Source organism: Talpa europaea (genome assembly GCF_964194135.1).
Source record: "Talpa europaea genome assembly, chromosome: 5".
Taxonomy (NCBI): Eukaryota; Metazoa; Chordata; class Mammalia; order Eulipotyphla; family Talpidae; genus Talpa; species Talpa europaea.
Window position 1 is genome coordinate 104531417 of NC_140071.1, and position 16534 is coordinate 104547950.

The following is a 16534-nucleotide window of genomic DNA, read 5'->3' on the forward strand; positions in this document are numbered from 1 at the left end:
GCTGGATCATATGGAAGCTCTATGTTTAGTAGGTCCAGAAATCTCCACACAGCTCTCCATATTGGTTGGACCAGTTTGCACTCCCAACAACAGTGCAGAAGAGTTCCTTTTTCTCCAACCTCGCCAGCATTTGTTGTTGCTAGTTTTTTTTAATATGTGCCATTCTCACTGCTGTGAGATGGTATCTCATGGTAGTTTTGATTTGCATTTCCCTGATTGCAAGTGATGTTGAACATTTTTTCATATGCCTGTTGGCCATTTGCATTTCCTCTTCAGAGAAGTTTCTTTTTAGTTCTTCTGCCCATTTTTGGACTGGATTATTTTCTTTGTTGTTGTTGAGTCTCATCAGCTCTTTGTAGATTTTTGTGATCAGTCCTTTATCATTAGTGTTGTGTGAAAAAATGTTCTCCCACTTGGTGGGATTTCTCTCTGTTTCTGTTATTGTCTCTTTTGCTGTGCAGAAGCTCTTTAATTTGATGTTGTCCCAGCTGTTTATCTTTGCCTTCACTATCACTGTTTTGGGTGATGTGTCTGCATATCATGTAGTGTTTGGCCTATATAATTCTTTTTTTTTTTTTCTTTTTTTTTTTTAATGGCATGTTTTTATTTATTTATTTGTTTGTTTTTGTTTTGTTTTGTTTATACATGCACTGGGTACAGTCAGAAGCGCGGGAGGGTGAGAGAATTCACCAGAGCCAGAGCGGGGAGCAGAGCAGGCAGAAGGACCGAAGTACACTGTTGAGGGGAGCAGCGGGCGGCAGGAGAGGTCTGCGCGCCATGTGGGACCCTCCTCTGGTGGCCGGGGAGCAGCCGGGGATCGAACCGGCACTGCAGAGGCCGCGGGCAGCTTCGCAACCCAGCGCTCAACCGCTGCGCCACCGGGGAGGCCCTGGCCTATATAATTCTTTAATCCATTTTGAGTTGGTTTTTGTGTATGGTGTGAGGGAGTAGTCAAGCTTCATTCTTTTGCATGTAGTGACCCAGTTTTCCCAGAACCATTTATTGAACAAAATTTCTTTGCTCCAATGCATATTCTTTGCACCTTTGTCAAAGATTAGTTGACCATAAGTCTGTGGGTTTATTTCTGGATTTTCTATTCGATTCCTTTGGTCTGTGTGTCTGTTGTTGTTCCAATACCGTGCAGTTTTGATGATTATGGCTTTGTAGTATAGTTTGAAGTCTGGGAGTGTGATGCCTCCATTCCCTTCTTTTTTTTTTCAGGAGAGCTTTGGCTATTTGGGGTTTTTGGTGATTCCATATGAATTTCATCAATAATTGTTCTTTCTTTGAAGAATGACATTGAGATTTTTATTGGAATAGCATTGAATCTGTATATTGCTTTTGGTAGGATGGCCATTTTATTAATGTTTATTCTTCCAACCCATGAGCAGGGGATGTCTTTCCATTTCTTTGTGTCTTCTTCTATTTCTTTTAAGAGTGTTTTATAGTTTTCTTTGTATAGGTCCTTTACCTCTTTTGTTAGATTTATTCCCAAGTATTTGATTTTTTTTGTTTTGATATTAAAAGAAATGGTTTTTTTGATTTCTTCTTCTTCAGATTTATTGTTTGTGTATAGGAAGGCTACTGACTTTTGCGTGTTGATTTTGTATCCTGCCACTTTACTGAACTGATTGATAAGTTGAATTCATTTTTCTGTGGAGTTTTTGGGGTTCTCTATGTATATTATCATATCATCTGCAAATAGTGATAGTTTGACTTCTTCTTTTCCTATTTGGATTCCTTGGATGTCTTTCTCTTGTCTCATTGCTCTGGCTAGGACTTCCAGTATTATATTGAAAAGCAGTGGTGAGAGTGGACATCCTTGTCTTGTTCCAGATCTTAATGGAAATGCTTTCAGCTTTTCACCATTGAGAATTATACTGGCTGTTGGCTTGTCATAGATGGCCTTTATGTGTTGAGGTATGTTCCTTGTATCCCAAGAATTTCAAGGGCTTTTATCATGAATGGGTGTTGCACTTTGTCGAAAGCTTTCTCAGCATCTATTGATATTATCATATGGTTTTTATATTTCTTTTTGTTGATGTGTTGGATAACGTTGATTGATTTTCGGATGTTAAACCATCCTTGTGTACCTGGAATGAATCCTACTTGGTCGTGGTGAGTTATCTTATTGATACATTGTTGGATTCTGATAGCTAAAATTTTATTGAGGATTTTTGCATCAGTGTTCATTAGGGAGATTGGCCTGTAGTTTTCCTTTTTTGTGTTGTCCTTGTTCGGTTTTGGTATTAGTGTAATGTTGGCTTCATAGAACGTGTTTGGTATTATCCCTTCCTTCTCAATTTTTTGGAAGAGCTTGTGAAGGATAGGCACTAATTCGTTTCTGAACATTTAGTAGAATTCATTTGTAGATCCATCAGGTCCTAGGCTGCTGTTTTGGGGGAGGTTTTTGATTACCATTTCAATTTCGCTGCTTGTAATTGGTCTGTTTAGGTGTTCTATTTCTTCTTTATCTAGCTTTGGTTGATTGTAGAATTGTAGGAATTTGTCCATCTCCTCTAGATTGTCGAACTTGTTTCCATATAACTGTTCATAATAGTTTCTGATTATTCTTTTGATTTCTGCTGTGTCTGTTGTGATTTCTCCTCTTTCATTTATAATCCTGTTTATTTGTGCTTTCTCCCTTTTTTTCTTTGTGAGCCTGGCTAGGGCTTTGCCTACTTTATTTATTTTTTCGAAGAAACAGCTCTTGGTTTCATTGATCTTTTGGATTGTTTTTTGTTTCAATTTCATTTATTTCTGCTTTGGTTTTTATTATTTCTTTTCTTCTACTGGTTTTGGGGGTTTTTTGTTGTTCTTTTTCTAGATCTTTGAGCTTCGAGATTAGGCTGTTTCTTTGAGTTCTTTCTTGTTTCTTGATGTGAGCCTCTATTGCTATATATTTTCCTCTTATTACTGCTTTTGCTGCATCCCATACATTTAGGAAATTGGTGTCCTCCTTGTGATTCAGTTCAAAATTTTTTTAATTTCTTCTTTGATCTCCTCATTAGTCCAGTGGTCTTCCAGTAGTGTTGGTTTCAATCTCCATGAGGTAGGAGCATTCCTTGCCTTCTTTTTATGGTTTATTTCTAGTTTGATGCCTTCATGATAGAAAAGATGGTTGGTATGATTTCAATCTTGGAGTATCTATTGATGTTTGTCTTGGTCCCAGTATGTGATGATCGATCCTGGAGAATGATCCATGTGCACTTAAGAAAAATATGTACTAGGATTTTTTGGGGTTTAGTGTTCTATAGATGTCTGTTAAGCCCAAGCGCTCTAGATCCTATTTAGAGCTTTAGCGTCTTTACTTATTTTTTGTCTCATTGATTTATCATTGTTGACAGTGGTGTGTTGAAGTCTCCCACTACGTATGTGTTTTCTCTGATGTCTGTTTTCAAAGCTGATAATAGTTGTCTGATATATTTTGGTGCTCCTTTGTTTGGTGAATATATGTTAATGAGTGTTATTTCTTCTTGAAGTATTGTCCCCTTGATCATAATGTAGTGGCCATTGGGGTCTCTTTTTACCTTTTTGAGTTTGAAATCTGTTTTATCTGATATAAGTATAGCTGTTCCTGCTTTCTTTTTTGGTCCATTTGCTTGTAGGATTGTTTTCCATCCTTTAACTTTGAGCCTATTTTTATCTTTTGTAGCTAAATGTGTTTCCTGGAGACAGCAAAAGGTTGGGTTTTGTTTCTTAATCCAGCCTGCGACTCTGTGTCTTTTTATTGAAGAGTTTAGTCCATTTACATTTTGAGTTAATATTGATATGTTAGCATCTGTATTTGCCATTGTGTTTGTCTTTCCTTTGATTATATTTATTTATTCTTTTAATAACTTTTTTTTGGCCTTCTTTCATTGTTATTCGTCCCTCTGAGGTTCTGGCTTTAGGACTCCTTGTAGTATTTTTTGGAATGGGGGTTTAGTCATAATGAAATTTCAGAGTTTCTGTTTGTCTGGGAAGGTCCTTATTCTTTCTTCATAGAGGAAGGAGAGCCTGCAGGACAGTATTCTTGGTTGGCATCTGTTTTCTTGGAGTCTGTTGACTATGTCCCTCCACTCTCTCCTTGCCCGTAGTGTTTCTTCGGAGAAGTCTGATTTCAGTCTGATTGGTTTTCCTTTGAACGTTATCTGTTTCTTCCCTCTTGTCAGCTTCATTATTTTTTCCTTGTCTTGGATTCTTGGGAGATTTACTATTATGTGTATTGCTGTATTTTTCCTTTCATCATGGAAGTTTGGTGTTCTTCTTGCTTCTTGTATATCAATTTTCAGCTCCTTCTTCACATTTGGGAAGTTCTCCTCAATTATTTCCTTGAATGTTTTCTCTGTTCCTAGGTCTCTCTCTTCTCCTTCTGGGATTCCTAAAACTCTTATAGTTCCTTTCCTCATGGAGTCAGATAGTTCCCGAAGTCTTTCTTCATTCTTTTTCCTTCGTACTTCTCTTTCCTTTTCTGTTTTGGTTCTTTTTATTTCTGTGTCTTCAAGAGTACTTATTCATTCTTCCATTTCATCTATTCTGCTTTCATTGCTTTTCGCAGAGTTCTTTAGCGCCTCCATTAATTCTTTGATCTCCTGCATTTCTTTTACTTCCCTCTTTAGGGACTCAATTTCATTCTTCTGAGCGTTGTTTTCCTTAATGACTTCCATCAGTTTTTTCATCACAGCAATTTTAAGTTCTTTTGCTGGAAGGCTCAGAAGTTCTTTCAAGTCACCGTAGTTGCAAGCTGGTGGGTATTTGTTTTTTTTGTTTTGTTTTGTTATTTTTGTGTGGTGTGTCTTTTTTCTAAGGCGTTGCTACTTTGCTTGTAGTTTTTCTTTTCCCTGCTGCCTGTCTTCAAATTTGCCTTATGCGTTGGGACACTGTGCCACTGGTACTGGCTGACATCTTTTTGGTGTGTTCTTTCGGGAGTTTCAGAAACTAGCAATCCAAATGAGTCAAAAACTGTTATGCTAGAAGTCTAGTGAGGCAGTGGGACTTTGAGTATGTTAAGGGTCACTGTCACAGAATCTCTCCTCCTTCTGTGTTTAGTTACAAATGTGAGTCTTGACGTCCCACAGACTTTCCTGGAGGTGGGTCAGCTGGATTGCGCTCAGGGTTTCCAATCTCTGGATTCTCCTCTGGGCTCCGATTTCCTGCTAGGCGGGACCAGGCTTGTGGGGGCCTTCAGCTCACCTCTGACTGCAAAGAGAACCTTCTCCCTCTGGCTCCACAGGGAGACTTCTGCCAGATTCAAGCAGTCTTTATTGAAGAAAGGTCCCTGTTCTAAAATGGCGCTTTGGAGACAGGCACACTCTTCCGCGTGCCCAGTCTGCCCCAGCCATGGGGGCCCACTCCCCCTCTGGGTTCGGACAGCTGGCCTGAAGGGGCCTAGCGTGGGCAAACTTCCCAGCTCACCTCTGGCTCCTCCGGGAGCCTTCTGCTGGTTTCAAGCAGACTTTACTGAAGAAAGGTCCCTATTCTAAAATGGCAATTCAGAGACAGACACCCTCTCCTGCATGCCCAGTCGGCCCTGGACTTGGGTGCCCGCTCCCTCTCTGGGCTTGGACTGCTGACCAGAAGGGGCCTGACTTGGGTGAGCTTCCCAGCTCACCTCTGGCTCCTGTGGGAGCCTTCTGCTGGTTTCAAGCAGTCTTTACTGAAGAAAGGTCCCTGTTTTGAAAAGGCGATGTGGGCACATACTCACCTGCGTGCCCGGTCTGCCCTGTCCTTGGGTGCCCACCCCCACTCTGGGTTCGGACTGCTGGCCAGAAGGGGCCTGGCGTGGGCAAACTTCCCAGCTCACCTCGGGCTCCTACAGGAGCCTTCTGCTGGTTTCAAGCAGTCTTTATTGAAGAAAGTTCCCTATTCTAAAATGGCGATTTAGAGACAGGCACACTCTCCCACATGCTTGATCTGCCCCGGCCTTGGGTGCCCGCTCCCACTCTGGGCTTGGACTGCTGGTCAGAAGGGGCCTGGCTAGAGCAAACTTCCCAGCTCACCTCTGACTCCTCTGGGAGCCTTCTGCCGGTTTCAAGCAGTCTTTACTGAAGATAGGTCCCTATTCTATGGGGTGTTGGTGATTTTTTTTTTTCTGGTCACTATGTAGTGCCAGAGATCTCTCCTAGTGTCCTTGGAGAGCTGTTTTTTTAACCCCGTGGGACAGGGGAACAGAGTGGGAGTGGTGGGGAAAGCCTCAACAGCTTTGGGGTACTGTGTCTGCCTTGTGCCCCACTGTGGTCGGGATCCCATGGCCCGAATTTCATGCCCCAGGTCTCAGTTTCAAAGCCCTCAGGTCCAGGACACAGCTATAGCCCAGTTCAGTGTCCACAGAAATGACGCCTTTTGCACCTGACTCCCATGTCCGGGCGCCTGGTTTCTGATTACTCAATGAGGGACATTCACCTCAGTGAGGGCCCCCACGTGTCTCCCCACAAGCCTAGGTCGCAGGCGCGGGGACCTGGGCAGCCATGATCCACGTATACTTTTCAAGTGCGCAGCTTTTCCCACACAAGCTTACCAGGGTTGTCTGTAGGTCTCCAGGAGTCTTTGTTTTTCTCTAATGGTGCCTGGGGCCATTCGCTCACCTCTGTGGCGAATCCTGCAGGGTTCTCCACAGCTCCAATTCACAGGGTGTGGTGGCTGAAATAGTTCCTTTCCACTCCAAGTCCCCCTTGATGTGTAGTTTGTTCTTGTTGGTTGTTTTAGTTTTTTTGTTTTTTCCTCCTTTCTGTTGGTCGGAGAGTGCCGACTTTGTAGGTGGGAGAGGGTAGCAGGGTTCTGAGCTTTCCTCCCTTCTAGTCCTTTTTTATGGCAACTTTCTTCTTCAGGTAGTTTGCTGGAGTCGCCCATTTATCTTCCATGTCCCAGTTCTCACTGAGACCTGCCGCTTTTCCTCCCTATTAACTTTTTTTTTAATGGGAGATCTCACTCACAGAGTTTCCTCACCGTCATGTTGACCCGCCCAAATAAAATCTATGTCCTTCATTTTAGACTCAGTGACTTCACTATTTCTTTAAGGGATAATGTTCTAACATGTCATCTTGTTACAGGGCAGGGAGAGGGGCAGCCCAAACCCCACAAACCTGCCTATTCTACATAGGGTTCTGCCATCCACAGCATCAACACAAAACATATGAGACTTTAATGGGAAGGAACTTTAATAAAACTAGGAAACAATACAGGAAAGGCAAAGAGTCTAGTTTCTAAATGAAGCATCCAGAGTTACCCATCCCCTAGTGGGTAAAAGTCCATCCACATGGGATCGGCCCTGAGCAAGGCCCCAAAGCCTGCCACCAGTCTAAAGCATCTTCCAGTGGGGACCCACAGAACAGGGTCAGAAACAACCAGACAAGCCCAGAAGGAAAAGAGAAAAATCAAAATCAAGATTAAAGCTGCCATTGTCAGCTCCCCACAGGTCTCACCCACATCTGTGTCACCCAGTCCACAACCAAAAGGCAAGCGCAGTTTCTTCACGTGTCTCTAGGCTCCATGCGCCTCCTCCAGGGCTCCTTCTGGCTCCATCCTGTTTCCTTCCTTCCTCAGTCACTTCTGCAGCTTCTTCTCTTCCTGCTCAGCTCCACCCTCCCTTGGGTGGGGCAGGAACCTCCCCCTTTCCTGGGGACCACCCTGTTACAGTCTTAAATTCTTTTTCTCTTAGAGGCTATTTATCATTATTCACAGTGTCTTTATAATTTGTTCACCTGACAAACATATTCATTCTCAATCCACAAATAGACAGCAATGTTATTTTACTTCTCTAGAGGACAAAAATGGTTCCTGCTCTGAGATCTCAAAGACTTCAATGAATTTTATGTGTAATCTGCTATCCACAATATAATGCCTTGCATTTCCCTAAACTCATTTTATCTCTCAGACTTAGAGTTAATAATATTCTGAAATCGATGCTTGATTTTAGGTCATCCAAAAACCAAAGCTTTCATAACCCATGGTGGAACCAACAGCATCTATGAGGCGATCTACCATGGTGTCCCGATGGTGGGCATTCCCCTGTTTGCAGATCAACCTGATAATATTGCTCATATGATGGCAAAAGGAGCAGCTGTCAGAGTGGACTTTGAAAAATTGTCAAGTACAGACTTGCTCAATGCATTGAAGAAAGTCATTAATGACCCTTCGTGAGTTTCACAATTTTTATTTTTTATTTTTTAAAGATTTATTTATTTATGCATACAAGAACTGGGATACAGGCCAGAGGTGCAGGGGGTGAGAGGATTCACCAGAGACAGAGTGGGGAACAGAACAGGCAGATTGACTGAAGTACACTGCTGAGGGGAGCAGTGTACTAGTCAGGAGAGGTCTGCTGCACCATGTGGGTAGCTATGTGGCCGGGGGATCAAACTTGTGCTGCAGAGGCTGTGGATGGCTTCATAGTGCTGTGCTTAACCCCTTGAGCCACCAGGGAGGCCCATCACAATTTTTAAATAGATCACATTTATACATAGATTCGTTTGTCAACAAAGTAGAAGATATTTGTGCCATTTTTTTAGACTTTAGTTATGAAACTATTAGCAAGATTGTGGCCATCAGAAATACGATGTTTTTCAATTAGACATTTATTTTAAAGTGTATTTCAACATCATTGATTTAATTACTGCAACTTTTTTCTTCACAAGCAACAGTTATAGTAGTATCTAAGGGACATTTTAAAATAGTACATAGAGACCGGGCGTGCAGGGGAGCGCGTCGCCGGCACCGGCATTTTGCAGCAGGGACCCTTCTTGCTGGAGTCTGTGTGAACCCAGCAGAAGGCTCACCGAGGAGACAGAGGTAAGCTGGGAGGCTTGCCCACACCGGGCACCTTCTAGCCTGCAGTTCCAGCCCAGAGGGGAGCAGCACCCACCGCTGGGGCAGACCGGGGGTGCAGGGGAGCGTTTCCCCGGCTCTGGCATTTTGCAGCAGGGACCCTTCTTGCTGGAGACTGTGTGAACCCAGCAGAAGGCTCACCGAGGAGACAGAGCAGGGACCTGTCTTTGCTGGAGACTTGTGAACCCAGCAGAAGTTCCCCAGAGGAGCCAGTGGTGAGCTGGGAAGGTCGCCCAAGATGCCAGCCAGTACCAGCAACACAGTGTCACAAGGAACACGGCAAATTAGAAAACAGGCAGTAGGGAGTAGAAAAACAACATGCAACCCAGCAATTCCTCAGCAAAATAGCACACCACAAAAAGAAAACCATCTACCAGAGTGCAACGACAGTAACTTGGAAGAACTTCTGAGCCTTCCAGATAGAGAATTTAAAATTGCTGTGATTAAAAAACTGAGAGAAGTCATAAAGGAAAACAATGATAAGGGGAAAATAATTAATGACCAGAAGAATGAAATTGAGTCCCTAAAGAGGGAAGTAAAAGAAATGCAGGAGATCAAAGAATTAATGGAGACGCTAAAGAACTCTGGGAAAAGCAGTGAAAGCAGAATAGATGAAATGGAAGAACGAATAAGTACTCTTGAAGACACAGAAATAAAAAGAACTAAAACAGAAAAGGAAGGAGAAGTACGAAGGAAAAAGACCAAAGAAAGACTTCGGGAACTATCTGACTCCATGAGGAAAGGAAATATAAGAGTTATAGGAATCCCAGAAGGAGAGGAGAGAGATGTAGGAACAGAGAAAATATTCATGGATATAATTGAAGAGAACTTCCCAAACGCTAAGAAGGATCTGAAAATTGACATACAAGAAGCAAGAAGAACACCAAACTTCCATGATGAAAGGAAAAATACAGCAAGACACATAATAGTAAAGCTCCCAAGAATCCAAGACAAAGAAAAAATAATGAAACTAACAAGAGGGAAGAAACAGATAACATTCAAAGGGAAACCAATCAGACTGACATCAGACTTCTCTGAAGAAACACTACGGGGAAGGAGAGAGTGGAGGGACATAGTCAACAGACTCCAAGAAAACAGATGCCAACCAAGAATACTCTATCCCGCAAAGCTCTCCTTCCTCTTTGAAGAAAGAATATGGACCTTCCCAGACAAAGAGAAACTCCGGAATTTCATTGCAACTAAACCCCCACTCCAAAAAATACTACAAGGAGTCCTAAAGCCAGAACCTCAGAGGGACGAATAACAACAAAAGAAGGCCAAAGAAAGTTATTAAAAGAATAAATAAAAAAATCAAAGGAAAGATAAACACAATGGCAAATACAGATGCTAACATATCAATACTAACTCTAAATGTAAATGGACTAAACTCTCCAATAAAAAGACACAGAGTTGCAGGCTGGATTAAGAAACAAAACCCAACCTTTTGCTGTCTCCAGGAAACACATTTAGCTGAAAAGATAAAAATAGACTCAAAGTTAAAGGATGGAAAACAATTCTACAAGCAAATGGACCAAAAAAGAAGGCAGGAACAGCTATACTCATATCAGATAAAACAGATTTCAAACTTAAAAAAATAAAAAGAGACCCCAGTGGTCATTACATTATGATCAAGGGGATAATACTTCAAGAAGAAATAACACTCATTAACATATATTCACCAAACAAAGGAGCACCAAAATATATCAGACAACTATTGGCATCTCTGAAAACAGACATCAGAGAAAACACATACGTAGTGGGAGACTTCAACAGGCCACTATCAACAATGGATAGATCAACAAGACAAAAAATAAGTAAAGAAACCAAAGCTCTAAATAAGGACCTAGAGCAATTGGGCTTAACAGACATCTATACAACACTAAACCCAAAAAAATCTGAGTATACATTTTTCTCAAGTGCACACGGATCATTCTCTAGGATCGATCATATACTGGGGCACAAGACAAACATCAACAGATACACCAAGATTGAAATCATACCAACCATCTTTTCTGACCATGAAGGCATCAAACTAGAAATAAACCATAAAGAGAAGGCAAGGTATTCTCCTACCTCATGGAGATTGAAACCCACACTACTGGAAGTCCACTGGACTAACGAGGAGATAAAAGAAGAAATTAAAAAATTCTTTGAATTGAATGACAAGGAGGACACCAATTTCCTAAATGTATGGGATGCAGCAAAAGCAGTAATAAGAGGAAAATATATAGCAATAGATGCTCACGTCAAGAAACAAGAAAGAACTCAAAGAAACAATCTAATCTTGAAACTCAAAGATCTAGAAAAAGAACAACAAAAAAGCCCCAAAACCAGTAGAAGAAAAGAAATAATAAAAACAAAAGCAGAAATAAATGAAATTGAAACTAAAAAAACAATCCAAAAGATCAATGAAACGAAGAGCTGGTTCTTCGAAAAAATAAATAAAATAGATAAACCCCTTGCCAGGCTCACAAGGGCAAAAAGGGAGAAAGCACAAATAAATAGGATAATAAATGAAAGAGGAGAAATCACAACGGACACAGCAGAAATAAAAAGAATTATTAATAACTACTATGAACAGTTATATGGAAACAAGTTTAACAATCCAGTGGAAATGGACAAATTCCTACAACTCTACAATCACCCAAAGCTAGATAAAGAAGAAATAGAACACCTAAACTGACCAATTACAATTAGCGAAATTGAAATGGTAATCAAAAACCTCCCCAAAAACAAAAGCCCAGGACCTGATGGATTTACAAATGAATTCTACCAAACATTCAGAGACGAATTGGTACCTATCCTTCACAAACTCTTCCAAAAAATTGAGAAGGAAGGTATAATACCTAACACGTTCTATGAAGCCAACATTACACTAATACCAAAACCGAACAAGGACAACACAAAAAAAGAAAACTATAGGCCAATCTCCCTAATGAACACTGATGCAAAAATCCTCAATAAAATTTTAGCTATCAGAATCCAACAGTGTATCCATAAGGTAATTCACCACGACCAAGTAGTATTCATTCCAGGGACACAAGGATGGTTTAACATCCGAAAATCAATCAACGTTATCCAACACATCAACAAAAAGAAATATAAAAACCATATGATAATATCAATAGATGCTGAGAAAGCTTTCGACAAAGTGCAACACCCATTCATGATAAAAGCCCTTGAAATTCTTGGGATACAAGGAACGTACCTCAACATCATAAAGGCCATCTATGACAAGCCAACAACCAGTATCATTCTCAATGGTGAAAAGCTGAAAGCAATTCCATTAAGATCTGGAACAAGACAAGGATGTCCACCTTCACCACTGCTTTTCAATATAATACTGGAAGTCCTAGCCAGAGCAATAAGACAAGAGAAAGACATCCAAGGAATACAAATAGGAAAAGAAGAAGTCAAACTATCACTCTTTGCAGATGATATGATAATATACATAGAGAACCCCAAAAACTCCACAGAAAAACTAATTCAACTCATCAATCAGTTCAGTAAAGTGGCAGGATACAAAATCAACACGCAAAAGTCAGTAGCCTTCCTATACACAAACAATAAATCTGAAGAAGAAGAAATAAAAAAAAACATCCCTTTTATTATTGAAACAAAAAAAAATGAAATATTTGGGAATAAATCTAACAAAAGAGGTAAAGGACCTATACAAAGAAAACTATAAAACACTCTTAAAAGAAATAGAAGAAGACACAAAGAAATGGAAAGACATCCCCTGCTCATGGATTGGGAGAATAAACATTATTAAAATGGCCATCCTGCCAAAAGCAATATACAGATTCAATGCTATTCCAATCAAAATTTCAATGTCATTCTTCAAAGAAATAGAACAATTATTGATGAAATTCATATGGAATCACAAAAAACACCGAATAGCCAAAGCTCTCCTGAAAAAAAAAGAAGGGAATGGAGGCATCACACTCCCAGACTTCAAACTATACTACAAAGCCATAATCATCAAAACTGCATGGTATTGGAACAAGAACAGACATACAGACCAATGGAATCAAATAGAAAATCCAGAAATAAACCCACAGATTTATGGTCAACTAATCTTTGACAAAGGAGCAAAGACTATGCATTGGAGCAAAGAAAGTTTGTTCAATAAATGGTGCTGGGAAAACTGGGTCGCTACATGCAAAAGAATGAAGCTTGACCACTACCTCACACCATATACAAAAATCAACTCAAAATGGATTAAAGAACTAGACGTAAGACCTGAAACCATAAAATACATAGAAGGAAATATAGGCGAAACACTACGTGATTTGCATATCAAAGACATCTTTACAGACACATCACCCAAAGCAGTGATAGTGAAGGCAAAGATCAACATCTGGGACTACATCAAATTAAAGAGCTTCTGCACAGCAAAAGAGACAATAACAAAAACAAAGAGAAACCCCACCAACTGGGAGAAAATTTTTGCACACAACACTAATGATAAAGGACTGATCACAAAAATCTGCAAAGAGCTGATGAGACTCAACAACAACAAAGAAAATAATCCAGTCAAAAAATGGACAGAGGAACTAAAAAAGAAACTTCTCTGAAGAGGAAATGCGAATGGCCAACAGGCATATGAAAAAATGTTCAACATCACTTGCAATCAGGGAAATGCAAATCAAAACTACCATGAGATACCATCTTACACCAGTGAGAATGGCACATATTAAAAAAACTAGCAACAACAAATGTTGGCGAGGTTGTGGAGAAAAAGGAACTCTCCTGCACTGTTGTTGGGAGTGCAAACTGGTCCAACCACTATGGAGAGCTGTGTGGAGATTTCTGGACCTACTAAACATAGAGCTTCCATATGATCCAGCAATTCCACTCCTATGTATTTACCCAAAGAACACAGAAACATCAATTCCAAAGAACACCTGCACCCCTATGTTTATAGCAGCACTGTTTACAATAGCTAAGCTTTGGAAACAGCCCAAATGCCCAAAAATAGATGACTGGATCAAGAAGATGTGGTACATATATACCATGGAATATTACTCAGCATTCAAAAAAGATAAACACATGCAATTTGCAGCAACATGGATGATGCTGGAAGGGATCATGCTCAGTGAAATAAGCCAAAAAGAAAAAGAAAAATACCGGATGGTCTCACTCATAGCAGGGCTCTAGAAAACTTAAATAAGGGACCAGGAAAATGAATAACTATAAGAAAGTGAAAATCAAAATCAACAAAAACTATGAACCAGAGACACTTTTTGGGGAGTGGGGGGCGGGAGGGGAGGGATTGGGTTCAGAATGGGGGAATTGCAATTGTATGGGGAATATAAAAATAAAATTTATTAATTAAAAAAAATTAAAAAAAAAATAAAATAAAATAGTACATAGCCCACAGAAGGAAAAAATTAAAATTGTAGCATATGTTTGAAGTAAGACCTCTTTTTTTTTTTTGTGGGACCCTCCCTGGCGGCTGGGGAATGAACCGGTGCTGCAGAGGCTGTGGGCAGCCTCGCAGCCCAGTGCTCATCCACTGCTCCACCAGGGGAGGTCCAAGACCTCTTTTTTTAACAGCAAAGTAATATTCCCTTGTGTATCTACATCACCATCTTTTTATTTAGTTTTGAATAATTCCATTTCTTTCTTGTATCAATTGATTATTTTTTTCTTACATCATTGTAGATCCCATAGTTCTCAGTTTTAAAATACAACCTGTGTGAGGTAAATGAACAATGTACATTTCGCAAGAATGGAATAGTTATTGTAATTGTTCATATGCTGGGCCTTAAAACAAGGCTCATTCAGATTGAAAGATACAAATCAAAAGCAATATGTTGTCCAGCATTACTTTTTCACTTAAGAATCATCAAAAGAAAAGAGCTAAAAGATCTTTAACTTTTGCTAATTACACAAAACACTTCTCCTAAGTCAGAGCAAATAAAGAAATCAGGACCATACATGTTCTGCTCAGCAACTACATTTCTACATATTATGCCCAACAAAATGTATAAACCTCAAGAAACACGTAAGATTTGTATAACAGCTTTAGTAGCTATGGTTATAACTCTGTTAACAGCTCAAAAGTCATTAATCCTGGAAGAGGATGTGATATGGGATACTATGAAAAATGAGACATTTTCTACAGCAAAGGAATTAAGCAACAACTGATCCACAAAATAAAACTAGAAATGAATGCGTACTGTACAACTTCAGTATTTCAACAAGAGAAAATGATCTATGTTGTTGAAAGTTGATTCTCAAAGGGACTAGTAAGTAACAGGGTCCAAGTTAGATGATGTACTTTTGGGTAGATTGTGAAGTCCTGTAACAATATTTAAAGATTACTTACATTGACGTGTTCACTTCGCAATAATTTTACAGCTAACTTTTGAGATTTGAGAGGTGTATTTTGGATATCTGCACTTTTACAAGGGTATTTCATTCTTACATGCTTAGAAAATATGATGCATTTAAAAATGTAAGTAATCAAATAGCAAATTAAACAAATACGTGACACTGAAGCTGTTGACTCTAGTAAGAGGTACAAACAAGCCTCTGCTTATCTAGAATAGCCTCGGGAGAAATGGAAGCAACAGCTGTGCAAATGTGCTGCAGTGAAAACATACAAGGCTCAAAAAAGGCCAATGTGTCAAAATCAGAGTGTACACGGACCAAGTTTTAGGACAAGGTGTTGCCGAGGTAATGAACAAGCAGGGTCCTGCCATCCAAACACCATACCTGGATTCACTGCAAATGTGATGAGATGTCAGGTAGAAATTTTGAGCATGGAAGTATCCTAACTTGATCTGAGTCTCAAAGTTGTTCTGACTACAGTATAGGAAATAAAGAACAGAGGGAGAAAAGAGTGGAACATGGGGAATTAGTGAGGAGTCATTCCACATGTGATAATTCTTCTTTAAATGCGTCATAGGAATCATTTAAAAGACTATATACATGCATATATATATATAAACTCTTACAATGATTTATATATATGTGTATATATAGGTTGTGAGAAAAGATTTAACTATGCCTCCCTTTATGATAATTTCACGTTTTAAAAGATTTGTCATTCAGAAAACTTCCATTTTAAAGCTGAACTCTCAAGGAAGACCCAACAAAGCATAGTACTGCAATTCTATAACATTTACTTTGAATCACATGTATGATAGTTTAAAAAGCCTTCAAAAAATGATATGCTTGGACAAATTAACTTCCTTCCAGTAACTATAAACTTGTATCTGTTCCTAGATACAAAAAGAATGTTATGAAATTATCACGGATACAGCATGATCAGCCAATGAAGCCTCTGGATCGAGCTGTCTTCTGGCTCGAGTTTGTCATGCGTAATAAGGGAGCCAAGCACCTGCGGCCAGCCTCCCATGACCTCACCTGGGTCCAGTACCACTCATTGGATGTGATCGGGTTCCTGCTGGCCTGTGTGGCAACTGCTGTGTATGTTATCACTAAATGTTGTCTGTTTTGTTGCCAAAAAGTTATCAAAGCCAGAAAGGAGAAAAGGGAATAGTTGCTTCTCAGTCCTGAAGCTCAGTCCCACTCTTCACACATGGGACTTCTCTAGTTTATTCCACAAGGAGTTGTGATATGTGTCCCTTTCTTCTGTGACATTAGCTTGTTACAATCTTACTTCTCAGATAAATACTTGCTTTCAAGAAATTTATTACCCATTTAGTAGTTGAAGATAAGTCATTCCTAAGAGAAAATAGCTGGAGAAGACTAAATA

At 39.9% G+C, this 16534-nt stretch overlaps 1 protein-coding gene across 5 annotated transcripts in view; it reads left to right on the forward strand.

Annotated features, from left to right (window-relative positions):
- The window catches only part of LOC311171436 (UDP-glucuronosyltransferase 2B31-like), a gene marked incomplete at both ends in the record, with an annotated part of 48817 nt that extends 32499 nt beyond the window's left edge, over positions 1–16318 (forward strand). For all 5 annotated transcript variants that reach the window (XM_084234277.1, XM_084234279.1, XM_084234278.1 and 2 more), the window contains 2 exons: positions 7898–8117; positions 16042–16318. In XM_084234277.1, the coding sequence (XP_084090403.1) occupies positions 7898–8117; positions 16042–16318 (497 nt within the window). The remainder of the gene's footprint in view (positions 1–7897; positions 8118–16041) is intronic.
- Between the last annotated feature and the right edge of the window lie 216 nt (positions 16319–16534).